General features: G+C 38.9%; 1 protein-coding gene across 1 annotated transcript in view; it reads left to right on the top strand.

The window, feature by feature from the left end:
* Positions 1-23,887, top strand: part of ITGA8 (integrin subunit alpha 8) — a 122,790-nt gene that overhangs the window by 88,463 nt on the left and 10,440 nt on the right. Inside the window, exons 26-28 of the mRNA XM_009275732.1 lie at positions 2,890-3,015; positions 6,342-6,455; positions 19,451-19,552. Of these exons, the coding sequence (XP_009274007.1) occupies positions 2,890-3,015; positions 6,342-6,455; positions 19,451-19,552 (342 nt within the window). The remainder of the gene's footprint in view (positions 1-2,889; positions 3,016-6,341; positions 6,456-19,450; positions 19,553-23,887) is intronic.

The raw sequence follows: 23,887 nt of genomic DNA, 5'->3' as shown, positions 1-23,887 counted from the left end.
GAAGGCAGTGAGGGATGTGAAAGGATAATAAAGTTATGAATCTTGCAAAAGGTGTAAAGAGGAGCAAAAGGACTGATCAAAGATATGGAACAGATTCCCTTGCAGAAGAACTCAGTACACTAGGATGCTTCAATCTAGAAAGGAGGTGACTATGCACAAATATGATCCGTGAGATCAGAAGTGGCGGGAAGAGCGTGGGTGGGGATTGGCTGCTCTCTGCCTATTCCTGCACAGGAATGCAGTGCGTTCACTGCACAGGAACTGAAGCATCAAATGAAGCCTGTAGAGCCAGATTCAAAACAAGCAAAAGGAAGTGGTGGTTCATGCGACAGGTATTAGGTGTCTGGAACTTGTTGCCAAAGGAAGTAGTCAGGGTTAAAAGTTTACATGGTTTTAAGAGGAAACTGGACAAATTCACAAAAGAGAAGTCCAGTGAAGATTAATAAATGAACAAAAACTTCATGCAGATTAGGAAGTCCCTGAGCTGAAAACATTTGGAAGCTGAAAGTTATTAGGAGAGAGCATTGTGTATGCATGCCCTGGTCCTACTCTTCCTTCCACATCTGCTTAAAGGCAGTGTTGATGAGAAGAGGGCTCAGCTAGATGGACCTTTGGCCTGAGCCAGTATTCCTGACGAGTCGGGTTTTTTTCCCCCAGACTGCTGGCAAAAGTTTTATGGAGCCAGTGCCTATAAATACCAGAGGTATAGGCAGTGGTTTCCAACTATAGTAGACAATACAGGGTAACACACATGGCACATTCTCAATAGCTGAGCACTGTAGTACCATGAGTGAGGCACCTGTCAGGGAAGCAGCGAAATAGCAGCTAAAATCTACCACATGGCTGAGGTACATCCACTAGCATGACTGGCAGAAGCTAACCTCCCCCAGAGGCAGTCTCTCCTCATGCTGCGGAGCCGTTATTACTGTGTGTAAGTCCTGGTCTGGAGACAAAATAATACCACCCAATGCATTGCTCTTGAACGGTCACTTGACACCTCTTGTATAACAGCTTTTACACAAAGTCCTCTTCCATTTCTGGTAGAGTTACACATTGCAGCAGGGGGTATTGCCTGGCTAGAAAAAGAGAAAAGCTAAACCGGGTTTTGAAATGAGAAGCAAAGAACTGGAGAGATCTGGAAATCTGCTCAAGGTGATGAGGCTTGGGAGAAGAAAGCAGTACAGTTTTTCCTGGTGGGGAAACCGAGACAGTCCGTTGTAGTTAAAGGGAGGGAGCGAGAATCCATTTAAAATAAGGTATGGTGTGCTAAATATGTGGCATGTAAAATAGCTACAAAGTTGTACAATTCCATGCTACTGGCTCAAGAAGGATAAAATAATATCTTTAACCTGAACATCTAGGCCACTGGAGAAATTCTGCTTTTAAATTGTTGCAGGAGACGTGTTTTCTCTTGATCACAGAGGGCTGTTTTCGAACCTTTGCTGTAATAATTTACTACTGAAGATGCTAACACTCTAGGATCTATGAAAAAAATAAGTAAATATAAAAATCATCTAGTATTCAAATGGACCTACGTATGTATCAGTTGTGATCATATATTGAGGGCTTCTTCAAAGGCATGTCATTGTATTGTGTTTCTTTTAATTTGTCATCATTAAAGAAGCCTATATATGCTGGTGAAAGAATCCTGGAAAGAGAATTCCCACATGTTATCACATTGAGAGGGAGAGATTTACTAGCTATTTAACTGTTCCCTTATTGCAAAAAGACAATGTTAACCTAATTAAGCAGCAGAAATAAAAAATATTCTTATTTTTGCTTAAGGGGTTTTCATCAGTTAATAAATTATAATATCTTTTACTTTGCAGGATGCTTTTGATTGAAGATCTCAGACGATGTCAAAATAGTTCCTTCTTTAGCCTCATAATTTTAATCAGATGAATGGTACAAATTTTCCAGATCTAGTACTACACAGCATTAGTGTGTGGAAGGTTTTGTGTGTTTATAGCTATTCTCTTCCCTTTAGTGCTACAACATTTCTTACAATTACAGACATTTTCTTTAGGAATTTGTTTAAGATATTTTGTGTTCAGAGGTTAAAGGAACTGATAAGGTGGATCTGATGTAGCTTTTTATAATCTGAGGCCCTTAAAGAATAGTCTTGTCTGTGTTCAGGTGAGTTTCTGTTGAGAACTTATTACAAAATTCCTTAAAATATATTTTATTGTGACTTTACATGATTGGATTGTCATAAATTAGAATTTATCTTTCCCTCCACAGCAATTGGGCTCACAGGCGTTCTCTGAGGCTTCTTGAAAGAAGCTGTAAATGCTCTGTGTAGAAATTAAAGACAACAATAAAAATAGGTTTCAATCAGAGAATAATCTGTGAAGTTAAAGCTGAAGAGAGTGCATTATTATATGAGATTAAAAATGGACAAACTGTTGCATTATACAAAGTTGAGCTGTTATGAAAAGAAATCTGTAACAAATAATGATCAAAAGTTGTGTTGCCAGAATTGATTGCCTTTTTTTTTTTTCTTTTACTTTCTAAAGCTGGTAAAGTCATTATATTTCAATAGGCAGATTCTGACCTGAACTAATGACCAGATTTTGGTGTAGCAACTTTGAATTTATCTTGTTATAGAGATCAGAATCTGGCCCCAAGAGTCTAACAAAATTAAATACAGCAATGAAATTGACACCAGTAAAAAGTGGAAAAAAATGTTACCTACTGTAATTCCTATAACTGGGCAATATCTTGCTGTGCTATTACTAATCATGCTCCTAGTTGAAGACAGTATATTCTCATGGCTGTGCTGTTAAATTGAAAAAACAGTGTTACTCCAAAATTCAAGACCTCTGAGAAGGGAACAAATCTGTTAGAATCACTGTATGTCATTACCATTCGCATTTTTTCTCTTTGCAGTTTGCTGTTCCACAAGACACTCCTGAACTTGCTGCTTTTTTATATAATTCCACAATTTCTCATTACATCAGGAGAAGGGATGTCACAGTGGCAGAACCTCACAGGAGAAACTTTGCAAAAATATTGGTGAGCTATCTAAAAACTATAAACTGGGACTATGTATGCAATATATCAAGGTGGCTGTTGGTTTGACTGCAGTTTATTTACAGACTTTAAATACTGTTCTAAGTGATTTTTAACTTTTCAGTTTAAAATATTGTTTATTACCTATCACCATGCCACAGGCTAGCGGTTTTGTTTGGCAGATTTTTACATTAAAAATCATGCATGCCAAATTCCTGGCTGTCTTACTCCTGGTTGTTTGCAGACAAACCTCTGTGGCCATGCAATGGCACACTTATCACAGGGAATTTCAGCACAGATTTAGAGAATGGACTCCTCTTCCACAAATTAAATTTCAGATTCTGACTTTTGAAATGTAGGTCTCTTCTTGTTAACTTGTCTCCTAGCATTCTGGCTCTTTCATAAAGAGTAGTTCACACTTAAATTTAACATTTTCATGTAAAGTAACAGTTCTGACATACAAATACTTTGGAGCATATTTGTTCCCCTCAGTAAGTACTTATATACGCATGGAAAGGTAAGACTCTTTCCCTTTACAGTACCACAAGCAAGGCAAATGGGACAGGTCACTGCGTTTTTAACATTCCAGACAATACTGAAGCAAGAGCAAAGATGTCTCTCCCAGGAAAATAGTTCTGATTAGTCCATCTGGTACCTGAGTATTTGGACTTGGCTGTATTTTCAGAAGGTCGAGGTTTTTTTCATTCCTGCATTCGATGTCCGATCCTTAGCATACTTCAGCATTGTAGGTGTCAGGTCCCCTTGCCTAGAGGCTGTGTTCAGACTCGGTGACCTTGAGGTCAGTCGTGGGATTCATGCAGTCAGTGCTTTTCATTTATTTTTATGAACCTCGGGCAGAGTTTCTTTCATGCTGTCCAGTCTCTTATTAAGCTGTTTACTGCAAGCTCATGTTTGAATTCTTTGACATCACTAGAATTTGGTAGGAAGAAAAGAACCTCACAGACCTAAGTATTCTGGAGTAATAGAATAATTATGCTGCTTCTGAAAGTTAATTTGGCAATTTTTGTAACAGGAAGAAGATAGAATCTGAAAGTAATGAATACCATAATGTTATTAAGAACAAAATCACAGATGAACCCATTTTAAACAATAATCACTGTTGATTCCTATGTAATTCTTTCATCAACCTAATACCCTGGGAAGAATCTGATTCCACTGGGGCTGAAGGGAAAATGCCTGGGCTTTCGAAGACATACCAGTCAATACCACAGAACACTTAATCCATTCTTCAGTAATACCTTAATTATCAGTTATCTTTCTCAGTGATTAGTCTCATATGCTGCCAACATAGAAATTACTGCAGCAACAGAAAGTAACAAAGTTCTTAAGTATGTACTGTGTCTGCATCTTAAAATACGAAGCAGAGATTTTTCAGCTGCTTGATGTAGACAGTATTTAGCTGAGTACTTAGTAATATAAAATTGGCACTATGATGAGCAGTCTTCTAGTACAATATGCTTTTGATAAGCACAAATTAGGATAGGATTGGGTACAGTGCTTACCACTGGATATATAGCAGGACTTCTTCAGGATGGGCATAGAAAAGCAATATATCATTTGTTCAGTTAGAAAGGTGTCCCACTTCTATGTGCCTTTAGCATTGCATACTACAGATCCAGAAAAACTGAATTTTTTTTGACACATTTGAAGTATACATGGAAAGTGCATGTTGCTCCGGAAAATGACTGATTAGCCAAAGGTAATTCTTTGTTAAAATTTGTATTTTTTTTGTCAGAAATTTTAAGTTAATTTCATTTTCATCAAAGCATTTTCACAGAGAGGAAAAATGTTCTGAGAACCTCTTATTCTATTTATACCATTTATTAAACATTTGGTTTCTCTTCCATTCGTTCTAATGTTACAGTGTTCTGAAAATCACGACAGGCTAAATGCATTACTAAGAAAAGTAGAAATATGTGTTCAGGTCCTAAAATGTCAGCCAAAAGCAGACTTTTTTGCATACTAATGATTTATTTTGTTAATATGTGGTTTTGGCCACTATGATTAATGAAAACAGCTCTCCTCCTTCCTGCAAGATAAATAAATCTGGTTGGAGGATGTTTAAATATGAAAAGCCAAATAAACAGATACTTTGAAATATTCATTTTAAAAAAAAGTTTATAGTTGCAAGTTCCAGGGTTTACAGTTTCATTTTCAGGCAGATTTAGAAAACAGTGATTAAGCATACAGCTTCTACTTAACTTGTAATAAGATAGAGATTTGTGGGGAAAGCTGTCTATAAAGATAGACGATTCCTTAAGGGTGTTTTCAGATCTATTACATGCATCATCATCTCATTTTCTGAAGTATGGGCTTTGGTAGTGCAGCCATTCTCACTCTCCCGAGGGAATGTACTTGTGAAAACTTAGCTTTGCTTTCGAGGTCACAAGACCTTCTGTCATGAGTGTCAATAAAGCATCTGTAAGAGAAGGATTCCCTGCTTTGTTATAAAAATATGAATCAATTAAAACCTCAGCCTTTCTCCTGAATCAAACCAAAACTTTTCAGGTAAAACCCATTTGTATATATAAACCTATACATTTTTTTACACACACTTTTAATCATTCTTCTATGAGATCTTTCTTCCTTTCTATGCCCCAAACAACCACATCATTTCTGTGGTTACCCCATGAGACTCTGCTCATTCCCTTCAGTGGCTTCCAGTCAGCTTTTAACCTCTTTTGTGGCATTCTTCTGGCAGACTTCAACAGAGTATACAGTTTTGAGTTGCATTGCTTGGCTTTTGTCTTCAACTCTGTGTATGAGCCAGAATCACAGCTCATCAGGAACATTTCATGGACAGCAAGCTTCAAGTAGAGCAACTAACGAATCTCAGCAAATGTTCTGGCTGCTATAATGTAAATATCAGTAAGAAAACCAGGAGAGTTAGAAGAGGGGAAAGATTCAGGAACATAAATAAAGACTTCAGGCATAGAGAACAGAAAAAAAAGTGTTGAAATCACAAAATGACTGATAGAAAAAGACAAAGCACATGCTTCAAAGCATTGATAAGTACTTGGACATTTTAAGAGTCCTTCAGACTAGATATTGTTGAAAATTATTGCTTTTATTTTCATTACTACAGGTAGGTGGTTGTATTCATTGGTGGTGCAAAAAGAATCTCCCCCTTGGTTTGTAGTTCTCACAATGACTCATGGGGTATCTCATGTATATTAGATTAAATTACTGATTTCAGACTACTTATCTCTTTAAAGGAAAGTTGATTTGTTATGCTGATTTATAGCATTTGAAAGTGATTATATACATTTTTAAAGCATAGGTATGACTTCCCTTTATTTTGTACACAGAACTGTACAAATGTGAAGTGTATCCTAATTTCGTGCACTGTGGGACAACTGGAAAGAGGGAAGAGTGCAGCGCTAAAAATCAGGTCCCGGCTATGGGCCCAAACATTCCTGGAGGTAATGCACACAAAAATCTCTTTCTATACACAAAGACCCCTGCGTCTTTTATTTGACCAGATATTTAAGAATGAAAATGATTAAATTAAATGGGCCAAATGCAAATCCTTTTTGCTATCACTTTCTTTGAAGATAACATCTCACTGGTTCCTGTTCAGGTCACATGCATGCTGCTTACTTTTCTTTTTCTCACTATCACTGCCTCTCAAATTCATGTCCTGAATCTTACCTGAAAATTCCAAGATTACTTTTAAACATCTTTCCTGGTTTTGTTTCTGCTTTCCTGTACTGGCCCAAATCTCTTAGGTCTCCATGACATGCTCTGCATTCATCACATCTTTCCCGATGAAAGGTTTTTCTTGGAGCCGAACAGTAGGTGGTGTACACTGTGTCCAGCTTAAAAATTCATTGTTATTCATTCTCCATTAATCTAGGGAAGAGTAATATGTATCAAGCTCATATGACATAAAACACTCATGTAGTGACAGTCTGTGTCTTACCACTAAAAAGAAGGGACAGTGCAGACCATGGAAAAAATGAACTTCTTTTGCAAATTCTTGCATTTCCAACTTCATCTACTCTCAGAATTGTATTTGAACTGCATAAGGCAGAGGGATTGCACTGTGAGCTGTTACCTCGCAGCTGGCCATGTGTCTGTAGTACTATGTGGTTGTCATATCTTTAACACTGGGCAGTACATTGAGAAATTTATAATTCAGTTTGCTGTTACTAGGAAATAACTGCAGATCCTATCTTGAGCAAACTGATTGATTATCACCTTCCTTCTTCAAGGAATTTAGAATTCCCCCGCCTTTCTACCTGGAATGCAAGAACCTTCCTGTGTTCCCCATAGCTGTGGGAGAAGAATGATTTATCCCCACAGTACCTCTTACCCTAGCAAGAGAAGAAATGAGGATCTTCAGCTTACAACAGGAACTTTAAATTAAGCTCCTCACACCTTTTAAGTTAATTTCTCCCTTTTCTCAAATGTGAAAGTAGATAAAAGAAATTCTTCCTCGCTTAACTTGCTTTTCTGGAGAAACAAGAGAGCAGATGGGACAGTATTTACAGAAAGTTCAATGTCAGCTCAATAGCTAACCATCATGGCTCCAAATCCACAATGGGTGCATACTTTGGAGGTCATGGGTCTCTCTTAGTGTACTGGACTATGGCAGTAGCTACCGAAAGGATGACTTGAAAGATGTTTTCTACCTATCTGTCAGGACTTAAGGTCACATTCTGTGTTTCTTCTGCAACAGCTATTAGCACCATTATGAAGAGAGCATAGAACTATCTGGCCTTGCTTGAGAGAAAGTGATTTCTGTCTAGCTCAGTAACAAAGGACATCCTTTCAAATACTAGGTGAATTAATTCCTGATTTGTCAGTACATTTTCTTTCTATTAACAATCAATCCCAAGAAACTTTCATATCCTCTCTTCAGTTCCCTTAACACAAATACAATGCTTTTAAGAGGAGGCATATTTAGCTAATGTGTTTGAAAGGCTAGACTGGAGGCTCTTCATTTAGGTTTGCTCAGTGAGTCATCTGCTAACGGGAAAAAAGGGCAGGCCCTCGTTCAAATTTAAGCCCAAAAGCTTGACAGCTTGGATGTCTCTCTGTCCTTCCAAATCTGGGTAACTGGGATGGACATCTTCTGGTGTAAGCTTTTGCAAAGATCTTACAAACCCCTTGCACAGATCCTTAGATGCCAATTTTCTAGGCTATTTACAGCTATTTCAGTGGGAATTAGCCTCATAAAAGTTTTTCTAAGTCCAGTTTAGTATGTAACAAGAAATAACTATAAGATATTAAAGCTAAACAAATTTAGTGAGAAACAAAGAGTGTTTCTCTGGGGTTTTGGTTGTGACGGAACAAACTAGCTACAGAAGACATGAAATCTCCTTTTCTTAGTGTCTCTTAATAAAGACAGAATCTTTTTCTAGAATATAAGCTTAGTTAGGCTGACTTAGGTTCAGAGGAAGGATAACTGCATGAAATTCAGTGGCATGTTTAATGCAGGAGCAGTGGGACTCATCTTACCTAATTTTAGTCATCTGAAAGTTAGATGCCAAGGCTGGTTGCCTAACTCTGTAGCCAGCGGCAAGACAGAGAGGTGTCTTCAGAGGGTGCTTTATGCAGCTGATTTGAAACACCTTTCTCTGCCCTCCTTCTGATCTGGATGCCTTGGGACACAGGTGTGTGCAAACACACCAGGCAATGCCAGTGCTGCAGTCCCTTTATTTCCTCCTTGCTCCTTAACAAATCCTGCTTGCTATTCCTGTACCTCCGTTCACTCAGTGAGCTCAAGGCAGAGGTGGAACCTTACACCAACCTGTGGGCAGGAGCAAGGATGAGTCATCTTGTAGGCTCCCTGGGTGCAGAGACCTCATGGCAAACACTCCTACAAGTACATCTTTTGCTTACTCCGCTGTCCTTACACACCCTTGCTACCAAACAAGGCTTTTTATGGGCTGTGATAATTTTACCTTTTATCTGTATCCGTAGGAAGCATTTCTGTTTCCTTCAGGCAGTAACTTACAAGCATTGTAAAGGCTCAGCAAACTCCACTTAAAGCAACAGGATTTTTTTCTAAGTATAAAAGGGTAGTCCCCAGAGAACTGTTGCATCCTCCCATTTACATCTAAGAAGCTGCCAGAATAACATGACCCCTGTTTCACATGCAAACTTATATATTGAGAAAAGAGAGAGGGCAAAAAGTATGATGGGATGTGGTTGCCTTCCTCCTACTCTCCTCACAACAGTTCCCTTTTTCACAGTCCCTTTTAAAATTAACAGTTATACAGCCATCACCATAAAAGACTGTAGAGCATAATTATTTTCCTAAAAAGGGCATAATCTGCCCTGATTAAGCCTGTAAACTTCTAGTTCCTAAGGTTATTCCAGAAGTAAACTAAAGTATACCTAAAAAACAATTGCTGTTAGCTAGGCTGAAATCTGCAGATTCAAACTGAGGATTAAAATACAGTCAAAATAATCAGGGCGTGGTGATTCTGAACCAGGAAGGACTGTTCAAGGGACAGACTGAACCCCACAGTCATGGTTTAGTAAAGACACTTAGAGGAAAAGTTGCTGTCTCTACAGCAACATCCCAAACTCTTTTGCACATGCAATTAATGTACAAAATTTTCATATGCCAAAGAAAGCAGGATAATGGTGACGTACAACATTCCTCAACTGTGTTGTAATCTAAATGAAGATATGATGATCTGCAGAAGAAATTGTTTGTGCTCATTAAAGCTGAGAACACACTGTCATTATGTATTTTCTTCTCATAGATATGCCAATGCAAACCTGATGAGAATTTGATTGAAAGTGATTGATGAATGCTAGGATGAAATAATTCATGTTTCTCATCGAAGTTATATGGATCAGCCTGTATATTTTGTTGCCACAAAAGATCAGTCATGTATTGAGTGACTCCTTCCTCCTCCACTTAGTTTAACTGACAACAGCTGACCCTTTTGCCTCTTGACAGTTGTAATCTGTCACCTTAAAACCCAAACTCCCACAACAAATAACAGTTAAATGACATGCAATGATTAGACATGTTTGAGTAAATAAGCAGCCCAAATTTCCCAACCAGCCAACAAAGACAGAGACAGACATTGTGCAAAGGCCAAGAAGAATCACAGACTTTTTTGGATTAACTTCAAAGCCTGGCTGTAAATATGAACCCTCTGGTAAAGCTGACTTTTGGATTCAGACTTGCTGATCGAGCAAATAATAGCCTGAGTCATACAAAAGAGAAACAACCTTACATGGTTATGTTACGTTGTGTTCTGTTAGGGCTCTATTATGTCCCCATTTGTCTAATCATGGTATTTCTGAGGCATCAGAAGGAGATCCAAGGGGATCTTGCCCAGCATTCACTGAACTCTGATGGGTACTTTTTACTATAAGACTCAGGAGTTGGCTAGTAAAACATCTGTTTTGAAAATGTATTTCTAAATGATGAATCTGTGCCATCTGTCTGATTTGCGACATCCTTCCAGGCTCCAAGCTCTTTGGATACTTATAGCACTGTGGGAAGTGGAACTCGGCTCATTCTTGACTATTATTTCAGCCTGTATTGAAAGTTCCTCACAACAATAAAAATCTTGTTCTGGGAGAGCTTAGGGAGGCAGTAATGTAAAAAAACCACAGAGGGTGTGCAAGGTTCCCAAGAGGTTTAAAGTTTATTTTATTTTAATTTTATTGAATATAATTGTATTGTTTCTCTCTTGACTTTTAGACAGTTCCAGATATTTGAATTTGGCACCCCTGACTGCATGAACTTTAATAGCTAGAAGGGAGAAAAATCTAGTTTTAATCTGAGAAAGCTGAAAAGTAACAGAAACATGGCAGACACACTGTAATTGGTTGCTCCCTTAGTATACAAAGCCATGTTTTGGCTTCTCTGTTAAATACTTGTTATTTCAGTGTTTCTGAACATACACTGCTCCTGTTTCTTTTTAGATGCCTAAATATGGAAATATATGCTTGACATAATAAAGGTGATGAGTGCTGCAACACCCACATCTTAAGTGCCTGGCCCCAGACTGGAATCCAAAACCTGGAACTAAATACCTAGGCTCCCTATACAGCATACAGAGGCAATGAGGTACCTCAGACAAATTGACTTGCACTAACCATCAGGGTGGTCCATGAAGGCTATCGCTTAACAGGAGGATAGGCACCCAAATCAGGATTAAGCAGGAATATTCCCACCCTCTCAGAAGGCAGAATCCAAAAATGACTCAGGAGGTACCTACAGCATTAGTTGAAAGACTTAAGGAGGACTTTGTTTATTCAATATTCAGTGGCAGAAGCTAGAGCTGCCAGCCTAATGATTAGAGAATTCATGACTGGAAGACGTGAATTCACTTCCCTCCTCAGCTTGACAAACCCCACGTTCCTGTTTTACAGAATGATGGTGCTCCCTTCTGCTGAAGCTGCACCTCTACAAGGGCATAAAAAGAAATCGAGAGGTCTTGGAAGGGTATAGAAAATGAGAAAGAACCTGATGTGATACCTTGTTATTTTGGGCCATCAGCTAGAAGTCCTCCCAGTCCTCTCATCTCCCTTTGCCTTCATTGCCTAGCAGCTGGAGCTATCATCACTGTTAGGGTGTATGCTCTAATCGTAATTCCTTGATGAGAAATTTTGGTGAGAATCTCCATATTTTACTACTGGTGAACTCAGAGACTCTTTTTAGTGTGGTAGGAATCCTCTAGGCCAGGTAATGCTTTTGGGACTAGGATTCGGTTTAGCTGCACAAAGGCCATTGGAGGCAGAATGCAGATAACCAATGCAGTGGGGCCACACAGACTGTCCTCTGTGCAGCACGGGTGTGTCTGCAGAGGCTTGGAAGTCAGAACAGAGGTGAACTGGTGGAGGTGGTCCAAGACAGGTGAGAGATCTAGCTTTTGTATAGGCTCTTTTATTGAATCACTTTTCTCCCTCTCCTCTTTACTATGGGAGCAATTATTTCATCTGTAAGTGGGATATGACCCCAAGGAACAAAAATTTCTGTCCTCAGCACAGAACCTCTTTCTGTGCCCAGTGGAAAACATCTCAGTCAAGGGAAGCTTGCTTAGTGTTTTCAAATCATAAATCTGCAGCCAGCCTAAATTCACTATCCATGGATGGAAGTGGGGAAGCACCAGAAAAATTAGTGAGAGAGAGATCTTGGTCTCTCACTAATTGCCATATGTAAGCCATATATGGAAGTTTAAGTAGATTATTTTAATTCAGACTGAGAATTAAAAGCCATAAATTTGATGCACTACCCTTCAAACCACATATAATAACAAAAGGAGGAAGTCATCAAAGAAATTTGCCTTTACGTCAAACAACTGTTATTTGAAAAAAACAAAATAAGTAAAAAAGAAATCTGTGTGTGGCCAAAAATACTGTATTGTGCTGGATTTGATTGTTTATGTGGAGTGAAGGCTAGAAAGAAAGAGACCTTGGCACTGGGCTGAACTAGCTGGAGTTTTTTTGGGTGTGGGCTAGTTTTGTTTTCATTCATTGTTATTTAAAATAATGTCAAAATGTTAACAAGAGCAGAACATGAGACTTGCTAGATGTGCTAAAGTATAGGTAACGTTAGGTATATGAAGAAATAAACCTCTTAAATCAATAACCATTAAAATCTGTATATTAAAGTGTTCTGAAATCACAACAAAATATCTGCCTCTATTATAATTTAAAATAGTCTGTTTAAATGAATGGAAAAGATATAATATGTGAAGTGTAAGAAGTTAGTGACAGAGATGTGAAAGCATTGATTTTCAGATGAGTTGTATTGTATTTGGTCACAGATACATTTGGGTGGATATACCCTCTTGTTACAAATAGCACAAGTACTTTTTGACCATGCACAGAGTCATACATACATTTTTTAACAAATTAATACAAGAACAAATAGTTGTATGACCTCTACTCAGCATTTATGTAAGCTACTCTATTTATTGGCAGTAGTTCAGGTTTTTGGAGGTATGGGTCAAAGAAAGCAAGTTAATGAATCCCAAAGCATATATTTAAAAGGTAACACCATATTGCTTACCCTCTTGTCTCTAAAATGTGCCAGACTCCAGCAGACACGAAGGGAAACAAGTTTTAATCAGGCAGGGCCAATATTGTTATAACAGCACTGAACTCTATATGCAACAGACATAAGTTCTGGGGGGAAAATTCCACCGCAGCATGCATCTTGCAATAGAGAAAGTACATGCCCTTCAGTTAGGGTGACTTCACTGGGCTACATCTAAGCAGAAAAAAAGTATTTCAGAGTTGAACAATGCTTTATAGAGGCAGTGGAACAAAGTCAGTCTGGGGAGTCTCTCCAGTAGTTAAACTCTTAAAACTTAAACAAAAAAGTTTTGTTCCTCCTACCCTCAGTCTAGCTCCCTGTGGGCCAGATTTGTCCCTGCATTTTAGTCTGATCTCTGACTAAGAGGCCTTCATATGCCTTAAAGACGCTTTGGGGAGACTTCAGATCTTTGCCTGAGCTTCCTGCAAGAAACCACCAGCATTCTACTGGAGCCTGGAGAACTCTCCTTCAAATTGTCCAAGATTTTCCAGCACTTCCCACATTATTTCTGTTTGTCTCAATTGTACTTAGGGAAACACTGTGCTGAATATTTATTGGGAAGACTTTCCTTCATTTCTGGATGCTTCTGTGTCTCGCAACTGTTAAAGAAAACAAAGGTTTCAGTTCAAAAATCTATTTGTAAAACAAAAGTGTGTAGAGAGAGAGCAGCCTTAATAAATACACCAGCAGGGATCTACCACCCAGGCAACACAGGGGATGGCCGTGTTTTGCCTACTTACCAGAATATTGGCAAACTACTGTCTCAGCGAAGCACACAAGAGCAGGGTCTGCTTGTTGGAAGGGAGAACCTCAAAAGGCCAATGTAGCTAGTGCTGAGCTCCCTACTGTTGGTCGTTAGGCACTGACATTCACAAATACCAAATTCCTTCTTCCCCTTCCTCTGAGCCATAATGAAGTCCTCAGCTTGAATTGCAAACCGCAGGTCCTGCTGCTTCCAGTAAACACTGAATATTTAAACATATGCTATTTAAAAAATGATACGGTAAAGAAATGCTGTTTCTTACAAATGACTTGAGAATTATAAACAAGGCTGTAGGAGAGACAGCTGCCTATATCTCCAAGGTGTTGGTACAAGTAAAAATCCTGTTTGCAACTGATGCTGACCAGAGTCATTATTTTAAAGCCCTTTGCCACAAACACATAATTCTGTGAATGCAGGAAAAACTCCTTAGTCTTTTACTCCATTCCTGCAAAACAATGGAGATGTGCAGCATTTCCAGGAGCCTAATGAAGGGTCAAGGAGAGTTGATAGCTGTGGGCACAACCCAAGGCTGTTAACCCCAGCCAAGCATTAATCCACAGGAAGTACCCTCCCCAATGTTCTTATTGCTGATATAAGCTGAAAATGAAATAAGCCATGTATAGTAGGTGAAAGGACTTATTTTTCCATGAGTGCTGTGTTTCCTTATATGATGTTTCAAGAGAGTTAATGCCTTAATTGTACCTTAGCCAATCAGGCTGTGTGTCTAATGTCTACTTCTTTAATAATATAACATACCCTGCCCTCTCCATTACAGATTTTATAAATCATATAAATCATATCCAGAATCCTGCTTAATATGAATTGCTTAGAACTGAAAACATAAGGCTTTTTTCAGGCTTTTTTCTGAATGCAAATCATTGCACAACTACAGAAACATGCTGGGACTTTGTGTGAGAAGTCTAGTGCTGTAGAATAAAAGATGAAGAATGTCTTGAGTCTGAAAATGGAAAATAATTAGTGTGATAAGGAAAAATTATTTTTCTGAAGACCATCTCATAGATGTTTAGCACCATGAAAGTGTATAAAAAATACTTATTTGCCAAGTCTAATATTAAATCGGTCTAATTTTTCATTGCAAACGTTGTTAATAGAAAAGGTATTTTTTCATTAGATGCCATCTATGTTAAGGAGCTGATTTGACTATCCCTATGTAGTCACATGAGGCAGTTTTCTTCATATTGCTCATTTCTAGTATAAGCCCCAAGGAGAGGTTAAATGTCCTGATAATAAACATTTGGCTGCTCTCGATATATTAAAAGAACAAAATTATGGCATAGCCAAATGAGTTCCAGAAGGCAATAAATGTGCTGGCTTCATGTCACCAGTAAACACTCACATATTTGAAGAGAAAACTAGTTGTTTAAAAAGAAGACAGAATGGACAAGGCAAATACCAGAACTACAACCCTGGACCTCAGGAGAGCAGGCATCAGCCTTTTCAGGGATCTGCTTGGAAGAACTCCATGGGAGATGATTCTGGAGAAAAGAGGGGTCCAGGAGAACTAGTTGATTCTCCAGGATCACCTCCTTTAAGCTCAAGAACAGTCCATCCTGACATGCACGAAGTCAAGCAAGGTGGCAGGAGGCCTGCATGGATGAACAAGGAGCTCCTGCTAAAACTCAAACACAGAAAGGAAACATAAAAGAGGTAGAAGCAGAGTCAGTTGACGCAGGGCAGGGACTGGGTGGGGAATATAGCGACACTGTCTGAGCCTAGCAAGGGACTTAAAGGGCATCAAGGAAGCTTCTATAAGTATATCAGCAGCAAAAGGAAGGCTAGGGAAAATATGGGTCTTCTGCTGAATGGGACATGGAAAAGGCCGAGTTACTCAATGCCTCCTTCACTGTGGTCTTTACTGGTAAAATCTGCATACAGTAATCCGAGGCCGCTGCAACCAGAGACAAAACATGCAGCAATGAAAATTTACCTTCAGTGGCGGAACATCAGGTTAGGGGAACATTTAAACAAATGGGACATACAAAGTCCAAGAGACCTGACAGGATACACCTACAAGTGCTGAGGGAGCTGGCCAATGTCAATGCGAGACCACTTTCAATTATCTTTGAAAGGTCATGGTGATTGGGGGAAGTTCCTGAGGACTGCAAGAAAGCAAATGTGACACCTATCTTCAAGAAGGAGGATACAGAGAACTACAGACCAGTCAGCTTCATTTCAATCCCTGAGAAGGTGATGGAGAAAAAAAATCTGGGAGCCATTTGCAAACATCTGAAGGACAAGAAGGTGATTTGGAGTTGTCAGTGTGGATTTATGAAGGGGAAGTCATGCTTGACCAACCTGATAGCCTTCTGCAATGAGATAAATGAGGTTCATCTTGGTGGACGAGGGGAGAGCAGTCATTGTTTTTTATCTTGACTTTAGCAAGGTTTTTGACACTGTCAAAATGAATGAAAATAGGTGGACGGAGAGGTAGATTCAAACCAGACTGAACTGCCAGGCTTAAAGTGTTGTGATCAGCAGCACAAAGTCCAGCTGGAGGTCTGTCACTAATGGTGTACCCCAGGGGTCAATACTGGGGCCAATACTGTTTAACATCTTTACTGTCTTGGATAATGGGACTCACTCTCAGCAAGTTTGCAGATGATAAAAAGTGGAAGGAGTGGTTGGTACACCAGATGGTTGTACCGCCCTTCAGAGGGACCCCGACAGGCTGGAGAAGTGGCCTGGCAGGAATTCCATGAAGTGTGACAAAGGGAAATGCAAAGTCTTGTACCACAGGAGGAATAGTCCGACGCACCAGTACAGGCTGGGGGCCAACCATCTGGAAGGCAGTGTTCTAGCAAAGAATCTGGGGGTCCTGCTGGACACCGAGTTGAACATGAGCCCACTGTGTGCGCCCTTGCAGCAAAGAAAGCCAACAGCCTCTTAGGCTGCATTAGGAAAAGCATTGCCAGCAGGTCGAGGGAGGTGACTTTTCCCCTCTACTCAGTACTGGTGAGACAGATCTGGAGTGCTGTGTCCAGTCCTGGTCTCCCTGGGACAAGTGAGACATGGACAAACTGAAGCAAGTCCAGCCAAGGGCCACAACAATGGTTAAGGGTTTGGAGCTTCTGATGGACAAGGGGAGTCTGAGAGAGCTGGGACTGTTCAGTCTGGAGAAGAGAGGGCTCAGGAGGGATCTTATCAGTGTGTATAAACATCTGATAAGAGGGAGTAAAGAAGACAGAGCCAGGCTCTTCTCAATGATATCCAATAACAGGACAAGAGGGAAGAAGCACAAATTGAAATACAGGAAATTCCATTCAAACATAAGAAAAAACTTTTTACTGTGAAGGTAGTCAAACACTGGCATAGGTTGCTCCTAGAGTTTGTGGAGTCTCCATTCTTGGAGATATTCAAAACCCAGCTGGACATGGCCCTGAGGGTACTGCTCTAGTTGACCTTGCTCTGAGCATGTGGTTGGAATAGACGATCTCCAGAGGTGCCTTCCAACCTCAGCAGTTCTGTGAAAACTTTAGTTGGGCCATGGTCATCCAACTACATCCATGCTGGCTCCCAGGTTTAGGCTATGCTTATTTCAGGTCATGTTCACAAACAAACCTTTCTCCATCAGTGAAGGAAATAAACAGTAGCCCAAATTATCATGGGATCTTCTTACCTCAGTCTTTACTCCACAAAACAGCTGAAAGGGGAGAAGCATTTCTTAGAGAGGGTTTATGCCTTTGATGCAACAGGAAATTCCAGAGGAAACCACCACCCAGCAGGGAGGAAAAGATGCTGAGTAATTACATAGGAACCAAGTCTCGTCAATGGAGCAGAACTCCTAAATGTGCCAGAAGCAGGAGAAAGAGTTTTGCAGAAGGCAATTTAGGAAGTGACAGTGACGTTCCAAATACACTGGACTGTATGCAGCTGGTGCCAAAATTAAAGATTGCTTTACTTACAAGGCTCTGTCTTTCCATAAATCAGTAGTCAAATACTGTGTTGGATTCTGGTCATCATATTTCAGAAAGGATTGAGACAGGTAGCAAAAATGATAAAAGGCTTCAAAAATACTATCATACAAAAGATTAAAATTATTTACCTCAAGGAGTCTAATGTAAAGGGATATAATGATAGTCATAATTCCTAGCCCTCTGGATTCCAGTGGACTTATTAGCACTTAACTATCTAATGCTTTTCAGAGCATATCAAAGCACTTTCAAAGGAGATCCGTATCATTACCCCAACTTTACATGGGATGGGATATACAAGATAAGTTGCATGTAGTGTCACCCAAAAAATCAGTTGCAGAGATGGAATTAGAAACAGGTTTGTTATCTTCCAGAAAAGCATGGTAACCACTCAGCCATCCTTCCTTGGGATAAAACAACAAAAAAGAGGACGTAGTCTGAGTGCAGGATCTTCTGTCTGTACAAAATAACCATCAGTGAAATTAAAACACGTCAAATTCAAAGTGAACTGAAAGATTTACTTGATACCTGATGTACTTAGCCTTCAAAACTAACTCCAGTGAGATATCCATGATGCCAAAGCTCAACGGGATTCAAAATATGTGTGTGGAAAATATTTGTATCTGTTGTAGTAAATGTTGCAACCATTAAGATTATTTTAAGGGATATGCACTTTCATGTGTCAGGGCTTCTGCCAGGTCATAACAGATTTAGGCAGATATTTTTTTCAGTGGACATACCAGCATTTAACTATCATTTCAAGGCAGTTTGCACAGAGTGGGAGATTATTGTCAAGGTCAGAACAGCACAATGAGACACACAATTGGTCAGATGTAGTGTGTCAGTGCTTACCTGGCCTCCAAATGAGGTGAAAGCACTAACTAAAAGTCACAGCATGAGCTATATGATGTAACAGGTTTTAGTCATTCTGAACCAGGGAAGGTAATACCTAATCTAATCTAGTAATATTTTATAAACACAAGCAAATATAAATTAAAGACAGAGAACTGACAGAGAGATATGTTTTGTTTTCTCTGCACATCTTTGGGTTTGTTGAAATGCTTAATGAGAGCTATATAAATATTTTACTAGGCAGCCAGTTAAACAATGACTGCTATGCATTCCTATTGCAGTTGCACAATGTGGTAAAAAAGCAAGGTGAGTTGTTCTGGGTTTTTTTAGCTCTACTGCAATAGGAAATCGATCACACTCTTAAGTGAAGTGCAAAGAAGTTTGTTCCTATTGTTGTTCTTTGATGGGAAGGCACAGCCATTCCTTTGATGCCATCAGGGAGCTCTACCAGCTGGGTCTCAATGTAGGCCTGGAAATCTTCTCAAGATACGCGCTTTTGTTTTTGGGCTTGGTGAGCAGAGGCAAGGTTTTAAAACATAGACACCCTATAAACTTCCCCCATGCTTCAAACTCACCAGTCTCCTATTTCAGAGAGAAATATGTGTATGTGTCTTTCTGCATATCTAACCCTTCTTTCCCATTTGAACATGCGGTCTTTGTATTTCAGCTTCATGCTGTATTATGTGTTTGTCTCACAGCTACGTACAGGTCCCAGGATGGCTGTACCCTTTACCAAAAGAAACCATCTTTGCCTTAGGAAATCAGTGCTCTGTATTTTTTCTCTGCTTATTTCTCATAATGCTTTTAAGTATAAACATGGGGTTTAATAATTTCTTTTTTATGTAATTTCAGAGAAAGAATGATCTCTATACTCTTTCTTCCAATGTGTCCTTCAAAGTTAAGAGCATGCCATATAAAGTGCAACCAGCAAAGCTACCCGAGGGAAGCATAGCAGTAAGTAACTGAAAACGATATCTTTGTGTGAAGCCCATGTATTTGGTCATTCTGATCACAGCTGTGAAAGTTTTTATAGATTAAAATATTGAGATCAGTCTTTTCTGTGTTTCTAGTGTAAATTCCTGAAATAATACCTAAAGGAAATACCTTTATTGCTTTCTGTGGAAGTTGCTGATATATGATACTAATTCCATTTTTAAATAATTTCTTGCTGCATTAATGTGCAGACTGCTTTATTGCAATCAGGATGGATTTTTCATTCAGAAGAAAACAACAAAACTGTGAAAGCAAGTGTCTAATTACTTTGTTTGGGGTAAAAAAAGATCTGGTGGAAATTTTTGTGCAAAATCCAAAATCTTGTTTCTGTCTGGTTTAGAGATCTCACTCTTCTCCCAGTCAGCAGTTCTCTCACACAAGCTTATGGATTATCTATGGCAGCTTCTCTTTTATCTGTATTAAGCTTCTTTGATACCCTGGCTTTCAGAAAGGTCTGCATGCCTCTCTAGTGTTTCCACCTCACAGCACATCAGGTGCAAGATATGAAATTACCTGGTAATCCCTATAGATAGATAGATTGATCGATCGATCAATCAATAGATAGATGGATGCTAAAGTACTTGCATTATTTGCAGTACGTTAGTAGTAGTACTGGATTATTATATCAAAAATTAATCTTGGAGGTGTAAGTTTGATTTAATTGTTTGCTGGTGCCAAAGCATTGAGTTTGGGGAGCAATTTAAAGGAATTTGCTTCTTATGGTGTCTAATACCATGGTTAAAATTAACTCTATTTTGTCATTACTGATGGAAATAAGTAAAATATGAGTGCAAAATTTGATTCTAGTAGAAGAGTAATCTGAAATTTGAAGGCTTATTGTTCTCATCTTTATAAAGATTTATCATTTACAGTCCTTCTTTTAAAAGGTAAACTCAGTAGAAACTTTTCCCAGTTAAATCCTGGTGCAAACATATCATATTAGTCTGTTGAGATGTAGTAGGGAACAGAATATTTTCTTATATGGAAAACCAACATAATAAACCACTTTACAGCTTACTTTGAATATATTTTAGAGGATACAGGCTATAAAGTTTTGTTTTGAACAAGCACAGATTGAATGGTTGATTGATACTTGCTCTGGGAAGACACAAGGTGAAATCTTGGTCGTATATGCTCAGTGACTCCAACCTCTAACATCAGGAGAACCATGATTTCACCAGAGAGATTTGATGCTTAATGCAGTATTCATCCAGAAAGGTTCAAAGGCTCCAAGCTGACAGATATACTCAGGCTCTTTTTATTTTCTTGCAGCATGTGTTCCATACCAGAAACACATGTTGTGCAGAACTCTGTTGATAGTGGTGCCTTCATCTGGACTGAAGTGCTTTACCCCAGGTGATAGCCTGCTGTTCTCAACAAGTGTCAGATGATCTACCAAATGATCAGATAAGCATTTTATTCTCTTACTCCAGCCAGTATAATGCTTGTTATTTGCTGCAGATGATTTACAGCAAAATGCCTGTAATGGCAACTGTAAAATGTTGAAAAATGATAGCGCTTTTATGTCGTTTCATATCTGGACATGGCAGTGGATGCTTGCCAGCTCTACAGCTTAATGTGTTATATGCACAAGCTCTTTTGATGTTCCACTTGCAAGAAGAAATATTTGCTTGAAGTTGGGCAATGCTTAATATTTTTGCTCCTTCTGAAAAAGATCACTGGTTGTGTTTTAAAAGTCTCCAAAGATTTATTTGGAAGTTTATGGTTTTCTTTCAGACAATGCAAGGGTGGAAGTGGAATTAAGATTTTAATATTTTAACATTAATTGTCAAAAGTATATATTTAATAATCAGTTAACACCTTACAGTTTATATAGTGAAGAGAATATATTCTAAAAGAACAGAGCATATGTCCTTCATTTAACTCATACAGCACTGGGTTCCAATTTTGCAGGTTGATATTTATATATTTAATTTCAATGGTATAAATAATCCTGTACACATCGGGAACCTACACAGTCATGTATGTATGTGCTTACATATTTGCAGCACTGAGGTATTTATTTCCATCATCATGGAATATAGGTCTGTATCTTGAACAGAGGGTCATTATACATAGATGTGTGAAAAGTTATGTAAGAATATCTAAATCTTTTATAGTAAAAAATTAGAGTGAAAATGGCATCAAACAGGAAATTAGCTTGGAACTTAGTGGAGCTTAAACCAAAATCCACTGAAATCAATAAAAGTATTTCTATTGATTTTGATAGGCTTGGAATTACAACTATATATTGTACAACTGGTTGGATTTCCTTGCTAACGGCTGTATCATTCAAGAGAAAATTGTCATTTTTTCCTAGAGTTATTATTATGGTAAATAATACTATCCTACTTGATGAATTTCATGTGCAAGGTGAAATAATACTTATTCTAAAAAGTATAATGTTAGAATAAGCAGTAATTTGTTCCATTTTAATTTATGATTCTTGAGCCAGTTTTGGAGTTTAATAAAATAGGATTGCTTTTCTTAAATGCTTGATGGGATCTTCAGAGGAGATGCCTTTAGTATAAACTGTTTGACCAGTGTCCTACAGTGAGTAAAATTTATTTCAGACTAAGGCTTTTAACTCTTTTTTAGCTATTACACGGTGATGAGTACTTTCATTTTAAATGTGCTTATATTCCTTATGAAATATATTTGCACAAACATTTGTGAAGTGTAAACATAAATGTCAATATTCATTATGACTCCAAGCTCAAGGGAGCTTTTACATTCTATTTTGAGCATTTTTTCAGAACATACAAAGAACATCACGCTGCAAAGGTTGGATGGGAACATGTAGGAGTACTAAAGAGTTCCTGTTTCTCAGTCTGTAAGCAAAATGAGTAACGATTAGAGGAAGGTCATCATGGGCAGTAAAAGGAGTAGCATTAGAATAATAATTAATTTAGCTACTGTTTCTTAAAGTAGCAGATTAAAAAATGGAGAAGTTAATTTTATATTTTTAAGTGTGTCTTTTAAAGGACAAGGGGGAAAAATAGCTTGGTGAGAATCTCACTAGCAGGCACTGCATTCTGACCATTGATGCTGGATGTTTGCACCAGTAAAACCTAATTCCCATCTATCCACAATGGCCTGCCGATGAACCGGCAGCTTACCACACATGCTTCTCTCCGCATTGTGCTGCCTTCCAGTGGAATCAAAGACAATTTTGAAGCTACATTGAGTAGCACCAAAATCAGAAGCAAAATCCAAACTGTACAAAAATCAGTGGCAAAAAACCTAATATTTCTTTTCTTTACTTACAATGTGCTTAACTGTGGCACATTAAAAAAAGGAAAATAAAATCCCCCCTATAGAATTACTTTCATGAGCAACAAGTGACTTTCATGGAACCACAACAGTGATTCTGAAGTTAAGACTATCAGAGAGCGTCCGTGCTAAGATGAGCTTGGATTTTATTTCCCATAGCAGACGAAGGCTCTGTCTTTAACTCTCAAGTTGGCTTCACCCTCATCTCGGTGCTTGAGCTGAATGGCATTCTTTGTCATCCCTTTGCATACAAAAGGTGTGAGAGGTTCAGCAGTGTGAAAGGCCAAAAGTCAGATGGCTCTGCTCAAGTCTGTGAGGTGTGCTTTTCACCAGCCTGACAGAGAAGCAACCACTGTTTTCAGTGTTCAGTATAAGAAAGTCTTCTAGCCCTGAACGGAGAGGAAAGCCAACATGCAACACTTGTATAAAAATTCCACTTCTTCATATTGGCCACCATAGATGAAAAGAGATAAATCCCTCCCAAAACGTTCCCTGGCTCTGATCCTGCAGTACTAAACCTACCACATGGAGAAGAACAGAAATCCAAACTGAATAATGGAAACTTGTCTTAAACCAAATCATATGTAAAACTGTTGTGGACAGCATGGGGTGGAGGAGGGACAGTCTTCTGCGGAAATGGTGAAACAAGGCAGGCAAAACTGAAGGGATGCTTTGTTTCTTTCTTCCCCTCCAGCTTCTGCCTCAACTCTGTGGGTTTTCAAGACTTGCAGTGTCAAACTGTTCACAAGGAATTGCATTAGTAGCCCTGCAAGTCTTTGTATAGAGTATAAAAGGAGGCAGCCCAGGGGCGTTACATTCAACTGGTAATGCACACAGGCAGGAGTGAGACTGACTACATACAGAATCATAGAATCATTAAGGTTGGAAAAGACCTCTGAGGTCATTGAGTCCAACCACCAACCCAACACCACCATGCCCACTAAACCATGTCCCTAAGTGCCTCATCTACACGTCTTTTAAATACCTCCAGGGATGGGGACTCAACCACTTCCCTGGGCAGCC

Source organism: Aptenodytes forsteri, unplaced genomic scaffold, assembly GCF_000699145.1.
Source record: "Aptenodytes forsteri isolate BGI_AS27 unplaced genomic scaffold, ASM69914v1 Scaffold172, whole genome shotgun sequence".
In the NCBI taxonomy this organism is placed as follows: domain Eukaryota; kingdom Metazoa; phylum Chordata; class Aves; order Sphenisciformes; family Spheniscidae; genus Aptenodytes; species Aptenodytes forsteri.
Note: the sequence above shows the minus strand (reverse complement) of the source record. Positions and strands in the feature narration are given on the sequence as shown.